The sequence below is a fragment of the Stomoxys calcitrans genome, chromosome 1, assembly GCF_963082655.1.
Source record: "Stomoxys calcitrans chromosome 1, idStoCalc2.1, whole genome shotgun sequence".
NCBI lineage: Eukaryota > Metazoa > Arthropoda > Insecta > Diptera > Muscidae > Stomoxys > Stomoxys calcitrans.
In genome coordinates, this window is record NC_081552.1 from 202,635,162 (window position 1) to 202,654,890 (window position 19,729).

The window sequence follows — 19,729 nt, forward strand, 5'->3', positions numbered from 1 at the left end:
CACGTTGTATTTTGTTATGACTTCCCACAACGGTGGTTAGTACGATCTATTGGGTTGCCCAAAAAGTAATTGCGGATTTTTTAAATGAAAGTAAATGCATTTTTAATAAAACTTAGAATGAACTTTAATCAAATATACTTTTTTTACACTTTTTTTCTGAAGCAAGCTAAAAGTAACAGCTGATAACTGACAGAAGAAAGAATACAATTACAGAGTCACAAGCTGTGAAAAAATTTGTCAACGCCGACTATATGAAAAATCCGCAATTACTTTTTGAGCAACCCAGTATATCGGTCAATAACTTAAGCTAACCTAAGCCCCTAGATAATCCGATCTCCCGATTTGAATTCCTAGAAGCGCCGATTGTTATCCGATTTGGCTGAAAATTTTCACGACGTGCTGTCTAATAACTTTCCACAACTGTGTCAAATACACTTCAAGTTTTTCAATAACTGATTTAGGGCCCATAAAAACCCATCTCCTGATTTGACTTCTTGAGCCCCAGGTAGACGCAATTCGATTTGGCAGAAATTTTGCACGACATGTTTTCTTATAGCTTCACACAACTGTTTCAAGTACGATCAAAATCGGTATATAGCCTGATACAGCTGCCATATTAACCGATCGCCCGATAAGTCTTCTACGTCCCCTAGAAATTTCAGTTTGTGCCTGATTTTCAGAAATTTGTTGCATATGTCCAATACGTCTTCAACTGAGTTTATTTGTGGAAATTTTTGGTGAAATCAGTGGTGTTGGGTTCCCAAGATGCGACCCAGCCGAACTGAGCACGCTTTTACTTGTTATTCGTGTAATAGTGCTCAGCGTAGTCTTATCATAAGCCACCAACTTTTACAGACTCTAACCTCGCCCCCGACTGCACACTGGCACCGAGTTTCGAAGGCGCTGAATCGCTTTGCAAAAATTTTCCCATGAACATTCCCTTAAGAAGCAGGGGCGAACTTCTCACATATCAATGAGTGCTGTCCGATTCAAGTTTAAGCTCAACGAACGGGGTGCCGCAATGCGACACCTCTTTGTGGAGAAGTTTATACATGGCCGCCATATCAAATGGCACAGTACCTCAAAAATGACGCCAGCATTAGGAGGAGATAACCATCGTTGAAAATTTCTTCTCATGCTCTGGCCAAGATTCGATCCTAGGCGTTCAGCACCATATGCGAACATGCTAACCTCTGCGCAACGGTGGCCTCCAATCTCTTTACAAAATTTTGATGGCGGCTGTGATAATGCTACCATTCTTAAATGCCATATACTCATCTGGCAGGCTAAGGACATACTGAAATGGAGTGTTTCGAAAAAGACCCCTAAACCCATATCTGACTCCAGCTTGGTGTCATCAGTGAAGAATGACGTCTCGTCTTCCTCAAACACCGCATCCACCTACCATTCTTCATTTACAGGAAAGCGAATTCTTAAAATCGAATCTGGGCCCCAGATAGTCTAAGACCTTTCTCAGTCTATACTCCGATAGTGGGAGTAGGCATACAAATTTTGTGCATCTTCAACTTTTACGATGTAAATCAATTTTCCTATCAACGTATCCCCTTATTTTTTATCTCTGTCTGATGCGATTGTTACAGATGTTTGTCTTTTGTTGCTGTGTTTTTTTTTTTTATACTACCCCATCAATTGACAAAAATTTAGTTTTGCATTTGTTGCCAAGAGCTTTCTCAGCCATGCAGTTCATTGCACAAAGAGAGTTTTTTTTTACCGCATTTGTGACTGCCTACTGCCTGTTGTTGTGCTGCTGGCGATGTTGCATGAAGCGCACACTCGTCTGCGAAAGCATTTGCGTTTGATGCCTTGTCTTGTTGTTCGACTGTTGATGGTAAAATGTCATTGTTGAATCGGCTAATAAATCACTGTTGCTGAATTTGAATTTGCAGTTGTAGTTGGAGTAGTTGTTCCCGAAATCTTATTGATGATAATTTTGTGGGGGGCTCTTTGTTAGCGATTTGATTTAAAGTAAATAAATGTTCGATTTATTATTATGGCAATGCAATGACTACAAATAGTCAAAGGCTATGGAAGCAAGACTAGAGCTTGCGTAGTGGATACAGTTGCTCAAAATGGAGCCATTCAATGAGGACTTTTTGTGTGCTCACACCACATTATTTAAAACAGCATGGAATACAAATTTACAAGCCTTTCTTGTATATCTATCCTGGAAAATGGATAACTGTGAGTATTTTTGATTTGAACAATGTTTCATTGGGTCGATGAGGCCTCTCGACGTTCGTATGGTCTAGATCGGACTAAATTTGGGTATAGCTGTCATATACAGCGTTCTTCTTATTCAATGTCTTGGGCCCATAGAAAGCGCATTTATCAACCGATTTCGCTGAAATTTGGCACAATGAGTTGAAGAAGGTCCCTTTGGTGGCGCTTTTACTTATCTAATCTTTTCTGGGCAATTATTTCGCACCGCCTTTTTAGCCAAATCATATGCAAATTGTGGCTTCCTGGGGCTCAAGAAGTCAAATCAAAAGATCGGATTATATGGGAGACTAGCCGAACCGGGCCTGCTCCGCTGGGCCTTCTTTAACTCTCTAACATCTTTTTAGGGTGGGGACACCTTGCCCTGAATGCGGATATCGAATTCGTGCCATTGTAGCCCATGACGTTGAACGCGTTCGAATCCTGATGAGAACATCAGACAAAGCGGTGTTTATTCCCTCTTAATGTTGGCGACATTTGCGAGGTACATTGCCATGCATTGTAATTTAAAAAATTTTCCCCAAAAGAGGTGCCGCACTGCGGGACGGCGTTCGGACTAAGACCCTTATCATTGAGTTTAAACTTGCAAACGGAAAGGACACATTGATGTGTGAGAATTTGCCCCTTCTCGGTTACCACCATGTTCTTCCTTAGGGTAATGTTCCCATTAGGGCAGGGATGGCACCCCAGACATTTCGACTCAAATATGGATATCAAATTCGTGCTGCACTTCCAAATCCCTTTAATTTGGGCCCCATATTGCCATGGCCGGTATATATGCACCGTTTTGAGGGTGTTTTGGGGCTGGGACGGCCACAGGCACTTTTGACTGAAAATAGATATCAAATACGTTCTTTATTCCCAACGGAAATGAAGTTCAGTTAAGGGGGAGCTTTAGGGCGTACCCAAAACACTTGGCTCCAGAATTGGATATCAAATTCGTTTTCTAGTCTCAAATACCTTTCATTTGAGTACCATATTATCATAATGGGTCAATCCAAAAGTGCCACGTAGACTTGAACGCAAATTTTAATGTCATATTCGTAATCTACTCCCAAGTATTGTCATTTGCATCCCATATAGACATGGTCGGCTGATTTGCCCATTTGGGGGTGGGGGGACCTCCCATTAATTGGACCTAATGTTCAATGCCATATTTGTAATCGCCTAATACTTTTCATTTGAGTCCCATATTGACATGAACATCGATTATATATGTTTAGAGGAGTTTTTGTGGTTGTGGAGGGGGTGGTGGTGGGGGTGGTGGTGGGGGTGGTGGTGGGGAGTACACTAGTTACTTGGACCCAAATTTTAGTACCATATTCAATTTTTGGTCCCCAATACCTTTCATTTGATACCCTAATTGTGCCCATCGGACCACTTTCGGATATGGGTGGCGTTATTTGGGTAAGGGGGAGCGTCCGCCCCCACCCGATATCTAAAAATTATATGGCCTATGTTCCCTTCCAGACAAACGTACACAACCCATGAAAATGTCAAGAAAATCGGTTCAGCCAAGTATCATATAGCCATAATGGGTCTAATGGCGTTTTTGAGGGGTGCCATGACCCCCTATACTTCGATTTGGTTTTGTATGACAGATTTGAAATCTACTCCCGAATACCTTTCATTTGAGCCCCATATTGAAATGAACGTCCAATATGTGTGTTTGGGGGAGTTTTGGAGTTGGGGCGGCCCGACGGGCATTTAGACTCAAATCTTAATACCATATTCGTATTCTACTCTCATTTGCTACCTATATTGTCTGGATCGGTCCACTTTTGATTTTGGGTTGTGTTTTTGGCATAAGGGGGAGGGTCCGTCCCCCTTCCGATACCGAAAAATTATATACCCTATGTTTCCTTCCAGACCCACCTACACAATATGCGTAAATTTCGAGAAAATCGTTTCTGCCGTTTTTCGGTCTATACGGAACAAACAAACCGAGTCCCATATATCCGTGATTGGCAAATATTTTCATTTTGAGCGTTTTTGTGGGGGTGGGGTCAACCCCTATATTTCAACATGAATTTGTATACCAGATTCGTTATCTACTCCCGCATACTTTTCTTTTGATACCCATATTGTCCTTATCGGTCCACTTTTGATTTTGGGTGATGTTTTTTGGGTTAACAGTGGACGGTCCGCCCCCTTCCGTTATCAATAATTTATAAAGCTTATTCCTACTTCCTGATCATATTCGTTATCTACTCCCGAATACCTTTCACTTGAGTCCCATATTGTCATGATCGTCAAATAAACCTATTTTAAGGGGTTTTGGGTCTAGGGCGGCCCCCCAGATTGTCCCGATCGGTCCACTTTTATTTTTGGGTTGTACTTTTGGGGTAAGGGGGAAGGTCCGCTTCCCTCCCGATATCAAAAAATAACATAGCCTATGTTTCCTTCCAGACCAACCTTCACAATCTGTAAAAATTTCAAGGTAATCGGTTTAGCCGTTTTTGAGTCTATACGGAACAGAAAAACAAACCGACAAACAAACACAAATTGAATCTTCTTATGTATAAAAATCAATTTGTGTTTGTTTGTAGGTTTGTTTGTTTGTTTGTGTGTTCCTTATGGACCATAGACGGCTGATAATGATGAAAAATGGTGAAAATAAGGTACTACATTTTTTGATATCCGGAAGGGGGAGCGGACCCTCCCCCTTACCCTAATTTTCAGAAACGCCAGATCTCGAAGATGGGTGGTGCGTTTTAAGCGAAATTTTGTGTGCTCTCTTATAGTAAACAACAAACAAAAATTTGGTATTCAAATTTCGGATGGGGTACCTAGGGGGGCCGCCTCTTCCCCAAAACCTACCAAATATATATATATACACCAATCACGACAATATGGGACTCAAATGAAAGGTATTTATGATTAGAAACCGAATCTGATATCCAATTATCGGACCAAGCGTTTGGAGGACCATCCCAACCCCCAAAACACCCCTAAGTCGGACATATTTACCGACCATGGCAATATGGGACTCAAATGAAAGGTATTTGCGAATAAAATACGAATCTGATATCCAAATTTGGGACAAAGTTTCTGTGGGTCCACCCCTTCCCCAAAAAACACTCCCCAAACAGGACTTATTTACTGACCATGGCAATATGGGGCTTAAATAAAAGGTATTTGAGTGTAGAACACAAATCTGATATCCAGATGTGGGACCAAGTGTTTGAGGGGCCGCCCATCCCCGAGAACACCCCCCAAAGAAGACAAATTTACGACCATACCAATATGGGGCTCAAATGAAAGGTCTTTGGAAGTAAAGCACGAATCTGATATTAATGTTCGGCAAAAGTAACTATGGGGTCACCCCAATAACACCACCCAAATAGGAAGTATTTGCTGAGGCTCAAATAAGAGGTATTTTAGAGTAGAACACGAATCCGATATGTATTTTCAAGGGCAAGTGACTGAATGGCCACCCCATCCCCTAAAACTCCCCCCATACCGGTCATGTTTGCCGACTGTGGAAAAATGGATCATTGCAAAATGAGGCTTAAAAATAAGAGATATTTTAGAGTAGAACACGAGACTGATATGTATTTTCAAAGCCAAGTGACTGAGTGGCCGGCCCATCCTCCAAAACACCCCCCAAACCGGTCATGTTTGCCGACTATGGAAAAATGGAGCTCAAATGATGAGTATTTGGGAGTAGGACATGAATCTGACATCAACATTCGGCACCAACTGTCTAGGGGACGTACCACCAGCATAACAACCCCCAAGTAGGACGTATTTGCTCACCAAGACAATTTGGATTTTCAGAACAGTAGAGCTCGATATTCATAGCTTTTAGGGCCCATACCCCAAACCGGATATATTTGCTGGCTTTTTCAATAAGGGGTTTAAGTGAATGGTATTTGAAATTAGGAAACGAATTTGATATCCTGATATATTTTCAGGGCTTAGTGGAAGGGGGACCACCCCACTACCCAAAACACCGCTAAATCGGGCATATTTACCGACCTTGTCAATGTGGGGCTTAAATGAATGGTATTTGGGGGGCAGAGCAAGAATTGATTCCCACTTTCGGGACCAATTTTTTGGGGGTCTACCACTTTGCCAAAATACCCCACAAACAGAAATTTTTTAGTGACCATCGCAATATGGGGCTCAAATAAAGGTATTTGGGAGTAGAATACGAATTTGATATCCAAATGTAGGACCATGTATTGAGGGCATCACAAAACACCCCAAAAGGAAACAATTTTTCGACCATGCCAATATGTGGCTTTAAGGAAAGGTATTTGAGATTAGAAAACGAATTTGATAACCTATTTTGGGGCCATGTGTTTGGGGAACGCCTCATCCTGTAAACTACTCTTAAGCCAATGGCAACATGGGGTTAAAATAAATGGTATTTGAGAGAAGAGCACGATGCTGATATTTTTTCAGGGCCAAGTGTCTGGGGGATCGCCTCACCCCCGAAAACACCCCTAAATCAGATATCATGAAAAATTTCGGGCTGAATTAAAATATTTTACGAATGGAGTATACCTTAGATCCAAGCTTAAAATCGTAGAGCAATAAAGATCATATGGGATTCAGATAAAAGGCACTTTTATTGTTAAACCGTGTGTCAAGCGATATACTTTTTTCGTAGCATGGTATTTCATTAAAAGCTCTTTAATTGTCGAAAATAAATATTCCAAGGAAAACTTTGTTCCATATAAAGTAAAAGAAGGCGCAGCGGAGCGGGCCCGATTCAGTAGTTTTATATATAAGTAGATTATAACTATGTTTAGAATGCTTTCATCTTTAAGGACTATCTCTTATGACATAGGACTGTAAGAGTACACTAAAGTTAATCTGCAAAATTTAATAGCATCATGGCTATAGAATATATGGTCTTCGTTATCTTCACACCTGTGTTCATCGACAATGGTAAAACAGAGCCTATGGTTAGCCCCGCAGTATTTTGGGCCATTCTTAGCATTGTGTGTAACATCCTTCGCTCTGACACGGAGAGTTCATACCAGTTAACATCATTATAGCAACTAGAAACAACACCTTCATTCTGAAATCACAGAAGAGAAAATTTTTTAAATTTTTTAAATTGAAATCATGAAAATCCCACTTACGGTTATTTCCACCAAAGAGCCCATATGGCAGTAGACCAACATCATTACAAAACAATAAATCATATAGACATAGCCACCGGGCCAGGTACCCAAATGAATGGAGAACATGGTGCAAATAATGCCAATGGAATATGTTCCGATTTGAACGAGTATCACCCAATAGTAAGTGTCCCGGGTAACTTCTAAAAACCTATGAGCATAAAGTAAAACAAATATGGAATTTAACAATCGAAATTAAAACCCGTAAAGTAGGACAAAAGTCGGGCGGTGCCGACTGTATAATACCCATCGCCTACCCTTTAAGTACAATGTGGGAGCTATATCCAATTCTGAACCCTGCATCACACGCCATGAAAATAGCGATAGAGCAATACAACGCTACCCACATTCCGACGATGTTCAAGAGAAGCAATAAAAATGGATACCCTACTGTCCCCAATCAACACCATCGCGCTCCGTTGAAACCGGTCAAGTAGCTCCAAGGATGATTTTGGAGCTCCTACCCATATATGAGAGTTATATTCCATTCTCGGCCTGATGTAGGTAGTATAGATATTGAGAAGATCAGAACAGATGAAATATTTCTTGCACCGCTTAAGAAAGCCCAAACACTTGAATGCTTCTTTCGACACTTCGAATACGTGTTTTGACCAACGAACATCACATTGTATCTTCATGCCCAGAACATCAAGAGCAACTGACGGTTCAATATCTATACCGTCGGTAGATATCGACGATTGTAGTGGGTCAGCCAATCGCTTGTGAGACAAGAAACAGCACTGCGTCTTCTGCACGTTTAAGTCTACTCTGTTCATTCTACCCCACTCTGAAATGGCCAACAAATCCTGGGAGAGCGTCTCATCCATAATGCGCCTCCTGTCCACAATTTCTTGAGGACTGGGCCCACGGTCGAATGAATATGAATGACACAGACTATTGTCATCGGCAAATGAGTAGACTGGATTCGAAGTCTGACCCAATAGATCGTCAATGAAAGTAAGAAAAAGCGAAGGGGAAAGGACAGAGCCTTGTGGCACTCCTGCGGTCAATGTATACTCATCTGATGAGAACCCATCTACAACAACTCGTATAGTGCGATCTATGAGAAAGCTCATTATAAATCGAAAGAAGTTATTACCGACTCCAAAAGCGACAAGCTTTGATAAAAGTGCACCGTGCCAAACCCTATCAAATATCTTGGAGATATCACCAAACTGGTGGATAGAGCGACTCCATCGTTCTGAAAAATATGCCATTAGGTCTCCCGTAGAGCGATTTCTGCGGAACCCATACTGTCTGTCGCTAAGAAGGCCATTGGACTCTAAGTATCTGACAAAATGATGGTTAACCATACTCTCCATAACTTTGGCGAGCGCGTAGCTTATCGCAATTGGCCGGTAATTCGCAGGATTATTCGGACCAGCTTTTTTGGGGATGGACTGAACATTTACAACCTTCCAACGCGCGGGGAAAACTCCAGCACGGTAAGCAAGGTTGAAAAAGTTGCGTGGTGGACGAGCAAGCGTCGAAAAACACTTACAAAGGACATGTGCTGATATATCGTCTGGGCCCGGAGATATATTAACGTCGCAAGGACCCTTTTAACTCCACGTGTTCGAAAGAATATCTGAGGCATCGAACTAGGTACACTATCAATTAAGCGGGAGTGGTTGATTGCTAAACGGCAAGGAAGAATTTCCTGCAAACATTTCAGCCAGTAGATAAGCCTTATCAACCGGGTCAGTGAATACCTGATCATCCTTAACAAGAGTTGGGATTGCCGATGGGTTGCCCTTTACTCTTTTTACGAATGACCAAAAGCTCTTGCTTCCCCTCGGAGAAGCAAAAACTTTGGCACGAAGACGCTGTTCTTAAAGAAACTTTTCGTGTCTAAATACTCCTGTTTGCGCAGTATTTCGGTATTGCCATTTTTGTTCAGACGGCAAGTCCTAAATGCATCCTGTTTTGTTCTGGCAGCATCTCTGCATGCCCGGTTAAATTTTACCTTTTGATTTAGCCGATAAATCCTTAGTCGGAATGAAAGATCTTATTCCTATTACTTCCTGCACCATTTCGGCAGCAGCATTTACGTCACCGTTTAGAAAACAAAATTTCCAATTAAAGTGCTGGAAATATTCGTTGAACTCAGCCCAAAGTGCTCTTTCGTACACAAAAATTGTGCTGGTGCTGGGGAAGAGGCGGCGTGAAGAGCAGTATACGAAAAGGACGCTGAAATGGCGCAGTGATCGGAATGACCAAGACATAAACTTCATACTTCTCAGGATTCGAAGCGATTCGAAACGAACATATATATGGGACCTTTATCCAATTCTGAACCGATTTGGAGCAAACTTCTCAGATAATGTGGTAGTTGACGAGGAAATCGTAGAGTAGAGTAGAGTAGAGTAGAGTAGAGTAGAGTAGAGTAGAGTAGAGTAGAGTAGAGTAGAGTAGAGTAGAGTAGAGTAGAGTAGAGTAGAGTAGAGTAGAGTAGAGTAGAGTAGAGTAGAGTAGAGTAGAGTAGAGTAGAGTAGAGTAGAGTAGAGTAGAGTAGAGTAGAGTAGAGTAGAGTAGAGTAGAGTAGAGTAGAGTAGAGTAGAGTTGAGTAGAGTAGAGTAGAGTAGAGTAGAGTAGATTAGAGTAGAGTAGATTAGAGTAGAGTAGAGTAGAGTAGAGTAGAGTAGAGTAGAGTAGATTAGAGTAGATTAGAGTAGATTAGAGTAGATTAGAGTAGAATAGAGTAGAGTAGAGTAGAGTAGAGTAGAGTAGAGTAGAGTAGAGTAGAGTAGAGTAGAGTAGAGTAGAGTAGAGTAGAGTAGAGTAGAGTAGAGTAGAGTAGAGTAGAGTAGAGTAGAGTAGAGTAGAGTAGAGTAGAGTAGAGTAGAGTAGAGTAGAGTAGAGTAGAGTAGAGTAGAGTAGAGTAGAGTAGAGTAGAGTAGAGTAGAGTAGAGTAGAGTAGAGTAGAGTAGAGTAGAGTAGAGTAGAGTAGAGTAGAGTAGAGTAGAGTAGAGTAGAGTAGAGTAAAGTAGAGTAGAGTAGATTAGAGTAGAGTAGAGTAGAGTAGAGTAGAGTAGAGTAGAGTAGAGTAGAGAAGAGTAGAGTAGAGTAGAGTAGAGTAGAGAAGAGTAGAGTAGTTTAAATTAGAGAAGAGTACAGTTGAGTAGGTTAAAGTAGAATAAGGATTTATCTTGGAATTATTAAGTCGAACAATAGAGACTCCGGCAGCGCATTGATAATAGACCGACTACTATTGAGAGGGCGTCTGGAGCCAGAGACATGACCACGTGACTTCCTGAATGGAATGTTCGTTGACAAATTTTAAAGAAAATATGCTGGGTTTTGAGGACTCAGGCATCGATGGCCTCAAGATAGAGGTAGATGCGGTTAATATTGAGACTGCAGTAACTATAGCTTCAGTTGAAATCCTAAGAAAAAAATTGTCATCCTTCTAAATATAGGATTTATTTCAACAGTATGGCACCGCCGCTCAAGTACTTGAATGAGAGGTTGGCCAGGTCAAAGCGCATGATGAAATGATGTCTAAAATCTCTGAACAAGACATAAAGGACAATTGTCTGTATCTTTTTGTAGGCAAACAAAGGATAACGGCTAACAATCGCTGTGCTATTAGAGCTGTATAAAGGTTTGGACCGATTCGAACCACACTTGATTTGGATGTTGTAGACCATAGTAATAGTCATTGTGCAAAATTTCAGCCATATCAAATGAAAATTGTGCCCTATAAAGGTTTAAGAAATATATTCAGGAGATCGATTTATATGGTAGCTATATCAGGTTATGGATCGATTTAGACCATATTTATCATGTATATTGAAATTGGTAAAATCAGCTGTGCAAAATTTCAGAAGCTATATCAGGTTATAAACCCATTTTGACCATACTTGGCGCATAACAGACAAATCGGAAAAAAACAACGCGCTCTAGAGGCACAAGAAGACATTCTAAAAATGGGTATACAATCATTTGTTAGAACTACCAAACCTCGGAAAAGGGTTAACAAGTGCGGAGGGGAGATCATGCTGAAAATCTATGCATGGTCATCAGATTACCAGGACTTTTGATCGGCATCCGCAGCAAAAGGACATACGATAGGGTTGCTTTCGACAAAATATCTCTGAGTACTTTAAATGAAGTTACATCTGCTTTTTGTCCTCAATGATGAATGTTGAAGTTGTCTCAAAAAATGAAATTTCCGGTCTGCAGCAGCACCGTCCCTGACTCTTTGGTAGGGCGTCGTTTTGAGAGTCCTCTTTACCGACATTGTATATGGGTGCAAAGAACTGCTGCCACGCACACTCACTTAGTGAGCCAATTTGAAGTATAACACTGCTTAATGCCTCACAAAGCATTAGGTGAGCGTGAATATAAAAAACACTGAAAATATTTTTATACCCACCACCATAGGATGGGGGTATACTAATCTAGTCATTCCTCGAAATACTCGTCTAAGACCCCATAAAGTGTATATATATTTGATCGTCTCGTCGTTCTGAATCGATCTAGCCATGTCCGCCCGTCGGTCCGTCTGTCGAAATCACGATAGAGGTCGAACGCGTAAAGCTATCAGCATAAAAATTTTGCACAGATACTTAATACCGATGTAGATCGTTGGGAATTGCAAATGGGTCATATCGGTTCAGATTTAGATGTAGCTCCAATATAAACCGATCTCCAGATTTGATTTCCTGAGCCCCTGGAAGTCGCAATTTTCATCCGATTTGGCTGAAAATTTGCATGTGCTTTTCGATTACGACTTTCAGCAATTGTGCCAAGAACGGTCCAAGTCGGTCCAGAACCTGATATAGCTCCCATATAAACCGATCTCCCGATTTGACTTCTTGAGCTTCTGGAAGCCGCAATTTTTGTCCGATTTAGCTGAAATGTTGCACATAGTGTTTTGTTATGACTGTCAACAACGCTGCCTAGTACGGTCCAAATCGGTCTATAACCTGATGTAGCTTCCATATAAACTGATCGCCCAATTTGATTTCTTGAACCCTTACAAGCCGCAATTTTCTTCCGATTTGGATTAAATTTTGCATGTGGTCTTTTATTATGACTTCCAACTGTGCCAAGTACGGCCAAAATCGGTCTATAACCTGATATAGCTCCCATGTTAACTTGTCTCTCGATTATCCTTGTTTGGTTCCTAGAAACTTTACTATTTGCTGGCATACAAAGATCCTCCCTTCCATGTTAACTTATTATGATTCATTATGTTACACATTTGTCCGATCGTATATAGATCATCGATATATCTTACACTATATATCGTTGATGAAATATGAGAATATCCTTTACACCATTAAATGATTTTTCTTTATTGCCAGGCTCATCTGCTAATGTTTCGTTCAAGTCGCAAAATTTGCATTTCAATATTCCCCGGAATGTTGAAATTTGTGATAAAGGCGTGAAGAAAGCCATATCGCCGGCATAAAATCCAAAGCCGCCAACGGCAATAAACCATATTTGAATAATGTTGATCCACAAAAAGCCCTTTCCCGTTGTTGGATCAAAACCGGGAATAAGGCATTGTACAATTAGGACATGCGTATTAAAGACCACTGAAAGCACCAGAGTCACCAAACCCATGCCTACTACCATAAGAATAACGACAAAGGCAGAAAGTTTCATAATGAAGGTTAATTGCTGTATGCCTTTGTATAAAAAAAGTCGACAATCGGCATCATTTTGCTCATATTTCTCATACAGGGAATTGAGCTCATTTATGAGAAATCGAAAATTATTCTTCTCACGTAGGCAGTTGACCAATTTGCAATAGCCCTGAAAAGTAAATAAAAAATTTTACATTTCTGTTCCTTGACTAATATAAACGCTCCACAACTTACTTGCACCAAAGTGCAACCGCCAACGCTTAAGACCTGCAGTATAACCTTCCAGTCGCCATCGACATTGAAACCCACATAAACTGTATAGGCCATAAATACAATGCTCAATTGAATGATCACTAGAACGAGAATGGTTCTAATGTTGATGCGAAATTTAGGGTCGAATACATCGGCTCCACAGATGTCCGCACATATGCGGGTAATTCGAACAATGGCCCTAAAACGATTTGATAGCCTCTTTGACATAGGCATTTGATGAGTATTTTTGATTTATCTGGTTTGTCAGCAGCTTAGCTACTCTGCTTCTGGTTTCCTAGAGAAAAAAAAAAAAAACAAGTAAAAAATCGTTAAGTTCGGTATATATGTAAACCACTTTTCGCCATAATCCGTTGAAAAATGCATAATTTATGCCCACATAGCAGCTATATCGAAATATGGTCCGATTTAGACCAAATTCGGCACGAACATTGAGAGGTCTAATGAGTACAAGTCATTGTTCAATTTTGTAGAACAAAATATTGGTCTTTTTGGTAGCCATATACAAATATAGACCGATCGGAATCATATACGACACGGATGTTGAAATGCCTAACATAAGTCACTGTGTCAAATTTCAGCGAAATCGCGTTACAAATGTGCCTCTTTTGGGGCTAAGGCTTTAAATCGTAATATCGGTCATTATGGTAGCTATATCTAAATCTGAACCGATCTAAGCCAGTTTGAAGAGGGATGTCGAAGAGCCTAACACAACCCACTGTTTTAAATTTCGGCGAAATCGGACAATAAATGCACCTTTTATGGGCCCAAAACCTTAAATCAAGAGATCGGTCTTTATAGAAGCTGTATTCAAATCTGAACCGATCTAAGCCAACTTGAAGAGGGATGTCGAAGGGCATAATACAACTGACTCTCCCAAAATTTCGGCGAAATTGGACAATAAATGCGCCTTCTATGGGCTCAAAACCTTAAATAGAGAGATCGTTCTATATGGCGGCTATATACAAATCTAGACCGATCTGGGCCAAATTGAAGAAGAATGTCGAGGGGCCTAACGTAACTCACTGCCCCAAACTTTAGCAAAATCGGACAATAAATGCTCCTTTTATGGGCTCAAAATATTAAATAGAGAGATCGGTCTATATGGCAGCTATATCCAAATATGGACCGATCTGAGCCAAATTGAAGAAGGATGTCAAAGGGCCTAACACAACTCACTGTCCCAATTTTTGTCAAAATCGGACAATAAATGCGCCTTTTATGGGTTCAAAACCTTAAATAGAGAGATCGGTCTATATGGCAGCTATATCCAAATCTGGACCGATCTGGGCCAAATTGAAGAAAGATCTTGAAGGGCCTAACACAACTCACTGTCTTAAATTTCGTCGACATCGGACAATAAATGCTCCTTTTATGGGCTCAAAATATTAAATAGAGAGATCGGTCTATATGGCAGCTATATCCAAATCTGGACCGATCTGAGCCAAATTGAAGAAGGATGTCAAAGGGCCTAACACAACTCACTGTCCTAAATTTCAGCAAAATCGGACCATAGATGAGCCTTTTATGGGTTCAAAACCTTAAATAGAGAGATCGGTCTATATGTCAGCTATATCCAAATCTGGACCGATCTGGGCCAAATTGAAGAAAGATCTTGAAGGGCCTAACACAACTCACTGTCTTAAATTTCGTCGACATCGGACAATAAATTCACCTTTTAAGGGCCCAACACCTTAAATCGGAAGATCGGTCTATATGGCAGCTATATCTAAATTTAGACCAATCTGGGCCAAATTGAAGAAGGATGTCAAAGAACCCAACACAACTCACTGTCCCAATTTTTGTCAAAATCGGAAAAAATACGACTTTTATGGCCCTAAGACCCTAAATCGGCAGATCGGTCTATTTGGGGGGCTATATCAAGACATAGTTCGATATAGCCCATCTTCGAAGTTAACCTACTTTTGGGCAATAAAAGAACGTGTGCAAAATTTCAGCTCAATATCTCCATTTTTAAAGATTGTAGCGTGATTTCAACGGACGGACATGGCTAGATCGTCTGAGATTTTTACGCTGATCAAGAATATATATACTCTGTAGGGTCGGAAATGGATATTTTGATGCGTTGCAAACGGAATGACAAAATGAATATACCCCCATCCGTCGGTGGTGGGCATAAAAATAAGTACAATAATAACGTTCTAAGTTCATCCGATCCGAATCTTGGGAACCCACCACCATGGATTCTGCTAAAAACTTATACAAACTACAATAAATTTTGTTGAAGGGCATCATTTTATTCTACAAAACCAAACTCCTGTCAAACCAGCAAAAATTAAAGCTTCAAGGAACCGAACAAGGATGTTCGAGAGACCGGTTTACATGGGAGCTATATCAGGTTATGGACTGATTTAGAGCGTATTTGGCACAGTTGTTGAAAGTCGTAACAGACACCGCAAGCAAAATTTCAGCCAAAACAGAGCAAGAATTGATTCCCACTTTCGGGACCAATTTTTGGGGGTCTACTCCTTTCCCAAAATACCCCACAAACAGCTATTTTTTACTGACCATCTCAATATGGGGCTCAATTAAAGGTATTTGGGAGTAGAATACGAACTTGATAACCAATTTTGGGATCATGTGTTTGGGGGACGCCTCATCATATAAACTCCCCCTCAAAACCAATGGCAATATGGGTTTTAAATAAATGGTATTTGAGGAAAGAGCATGATGCTGATATTATTTTGGGGCCAAGTATCTGGGGGACCACCTCTCCCCCGAAAACACCCCTAAATCAGACATCATGAGAGTATCGGGCTGAAATAAAGTATTTTAAGAATGGAGTATACCTTAGATCCAAACTTAAAATCGTTGACCAATAAAAATCATATGGGATTCAGATGAAGGCACTTATGTTGTGAAACTGTTTGTCAAGCGATATACTATTTTTGTTGCTGCATGGTATAACCATTGTACTTTGTTTAATCCCTGCTCAAACAGGTGGCATTGAAATCGAAAATGTACCACTAGTGAACCCAAAGTCAAACCATAAATGAGAAATTTTCATTTAATTATACCTTTTGGGTCATCAGGAGCAGCCCACAAGCGAGCCACTGAAGACGCTACGGAGGTTTTGTGGCGGCGTTAAATGGTCATTAACACTGTTTGACCAAAGTGATGAATTCATTACTCGACACTATACCAAACAGAGTGGGAATTCAGAATTAAAGATGTTGAATGGCTTAAGGCGATATCTTGAATTTACTTTGGATATGTGGTTTTGTTGGATTTACTACATTTTTTTAAGAAGACGTATGATGACCAGCGAACACAAAGCACAATTTTTTAAAGTAAACCAAATTTTCAAACACAAATGCTGTGACGAGTTTTGTTGGGCCTTATAGAGGGTGATTTTTAGCTATTATCTTTTTGGCAACAGTGGTTGAAACAGTTCATGCCGGTTTCGTGTTATATTTCATTGTCAAACATCTTCAGTTTGGTCTATAATTTAACCATGAATCGTCTTAGAAGCGAACAACACCTGCAAATTATTGAATTTTCTTATCGAAATGCCGGCTTTGTTAAGAAAGTTCTTGGAGCGCTTCTTGTGTTCAGCGACGAAGCTCTTTTTTGGCTCAATGGGTGCGTCAATTGAAGAACAGCCAGAAGCATTGCAAGAGCTATCAATGCATCATTTATGGGCTGGCGGCATCATTGGACCGTACTTCTTCAAGGATGATGCGAATTGTAACGTAACTGTTAATGGTGATCACTATCGTGAGGCGATATCAATCTTTTTTGACTTGCATGACATGTCGTTACAACTAGACGGTGCCACATGCCACACATCACACCTAACAATGGACTTATTGAGAGAAGAGTTCGGTGAAGATTTTATTTCACATTCGGGACCGGTCAATTGGCCGCCTAGATAGTTTGATGCGGTTGATGGGATGGTGGCATCATTGGACCGTACTTCTTCAAGGATGATGCGAATCGTAACGTAACTGTGAATGGTGAGCGTTACCGTAAGATGATATCCAACTTTTTTTTGTTTTCAAAATGCAAGAGCTTGACTTGCAAGACATGTGGTTACAATAAGACGGTGCCACATGCCACACATCACACCTAACAATGGACTTATTGAGAGGCGAGTTCGGTAAACATTTTATTTCACGTTCGGGACCGGTCAATTGGCTGGCTAGATCGTGCGATTTAACGCCTTTAGAATATTTTTGTGGGGCTATGTTGAAGCTCATGTCTATACAGACAAGCCTGCTTCAATTAAAGCATTTGCTCGTGAGATACCGGTTAAAAATGTATGAAAGAGTATGCCATTTGAGGCACAGTCACGGTCAATATTTGCATGAAATAATCTTCAATCATTAAATTATATAGACCGTACTATCGATTCAGATAAAGATTTCATGAATTTGTCTAAATTGTATGTGTTTTTTTTTTCTTTTTTCTAATAAATAAGTTCTTAATAAATCACCCTTTATTACATATCCGAACCTCTGCTAAATTTTATCAAAATCGGTTCAGATTTGAATATAGTTCCCATTATACTCTTCAACCTGCAGAATGCTACATCACAATAAATAAACTTCGGCTACTGTATTTATAGGGGAGCTATATCTAAATCTGAACCGATTTTGATGATATTTGGCAGAAACTTTCAGATGAGTAATAAAACACTTCATACCAAATTTCGAATCAGTTAGAAATTGGGACAACTACGACCACTTAGTGAAAATCGGTCGATATATATATATACTTGCTGAGCCCGGTCCGCTCCGCTGCGCCCTATAGTGCTATGTAGGAGAAAAGTACTATACATTTGGAAATTTCTGCCTAATTTGAATTAAAAAAGTAATCCAATTTTCCTATGGATTTTTCTACTCTCAAATCCCTCTTATTTAAACCCCAAGTAATCAAAAGTCATGTTTGGGGATTTGGTGGACCCCCAGAGACTTGTCCCAAAAGTGAAAGTCAATTTTATGCTCTACTCCCAAAGTTCATTCATTTGAACATTTGAATTTGATACCCATATTGTAGTGATTGGTCTTTAAGTCCGTTTGGCGAGTTTTGGGGGTGGGCGACCCTTACAGACACCCCACCCCATATTTTGAAACCAAATTTTTGTTTTTAGGTTACTGTAAGTGTGCAAACAAAATTTCATTTAAATCGCCCTACCCATTTCCGAGATCTGGTGTTTTTGAGCATAATAGTAAGGGGGAAGATGGGAAAGTAAAAAATAAGACCACAAACAACCGCAACGAAATTCCTATATTTTATATACCGATAGGTTGTCATAACAAAGATAACTGCTGTATGATCAATTTTGCAAACTATGCCCTCTTTCCGTTCATGTTGGCTTCTCTAAATTAGCGCCATCTACTTGCTGTTGGGCCAACTAAATCCCATTGAAAACAGCCAGTAGATGGCGCTAATTTAAATGTTAGTGCTACTCGCTTGGCGTGGCTAAACGCTTATAACATTGATGCTCATGTGGCAGTTGCCTATAAATGACTATCTGACTACCTATTAAATAGTCATCATTACGTTTTTTTTTTAACCTGCACCATAGGATGGGGGTATTTCGTCATTTTGTTTCTAACACCTCGAAATATGCGTCTAAGACCCCATAAAACATATTTTTTCTTGATCGTCATGACATTATAAGTCGATCTAGCCATGTCCGTCCGTCCGTCTGTCTGTCGAAAGCACGCTAACTTTCGAAGGAGTAAAGCTGGGCGCTTGAAATTTTGCACAAATACTTTTTATTAGTGTAGGTCGGTTGGGATTGTAAATGGGCCATATTGGTAAATGTTTTGATAAAGCTGCCATATAAACCGATATTGGGTCTTGACTTCTTGAGCCTCTAGAGGGCGTAATCTTTATGCGATTATGCTGAAATTTTGCACATATCATTTTAGTGCGACATGCAACCATTGTGCTAGTTTTGGTTTAAATTGGTCCATAACCTGGTAAAACTGTCATATAAACCTATCTGGGATCTGGACTTCTGGAGCCTCTAGAGGGAGCAATTCCCATTCGATTTAGTTGAAATTATGCATGACATGTTTCGTTATAACTTTCAACAATTGTGCTAAGTATGGTTGAAATCGGTCCATGACCTGACAGAGCTGCCCTATAAACGTATGTGGGGTCTTGACTTCTTTGGCCTCTAGAGGGCGCAATTCTTATCCGAATTGGCTGACATTTTGCATGAGGTGTTTTGTTATGATTTTCAACAACTGTGCTAAGTATGGTTCAAATCGATTTATAACCTGATATAGCTGCCATATAAACCGATCTTGAATTTTCACTTCATGAGCCACTAGAGGGCGCAATTGTTATCCGATTGGGTTGCAATTTTGCATGACGTGTTTCGTTATGACTTTAAACAACTTTACTAAGTATGGTTGAAATCAGTCTATAATTTGATAGAGCTGTCCTATAAACGTATGTGGGGTCTTGACTTCTTTAGCCACTAGAGGGCGCAATTCTTATCCAATTTGGCTG

The 19,729-nt window shown here is 40.3% G+C and overlaps 2 protein-coding genes across 2 annotated transcripts in view; one reads left to right on the forward strand and one right to left on the reverse strand.

Annotated features, from left to right (window-relative positions):
* The window catches only part of LOC106086597 (vesicular glutamate transporter 2), a 355,269-nt gene that overhangs the window by 97,477 nt on the left and 238,063 nt on the right, over window positions 1-19,729 (forward strand). The window lies entirely within an intron of this gene.
* On the reverse strand, window positions 1,692-13,456 carry LOC106085283 (odorant receptor 67d-like). The gene is made up of 5 exons (XM_013249467.2): window positions 13,205-13,456; window positions 12,619-13,139; window positions 7,335-7,524; window positions 7,120-7,270; window positions 1,692-1,840 (listed from the first exon to the last, which is right to left on the reverse strand). Exons 1-5 carry the CDS (start codon window positions 13,454-13,456, stop codon window positions 1,692-1,694), a joined length of 1,263 nt encoding a protein of 420 aa, XP_013104921.2.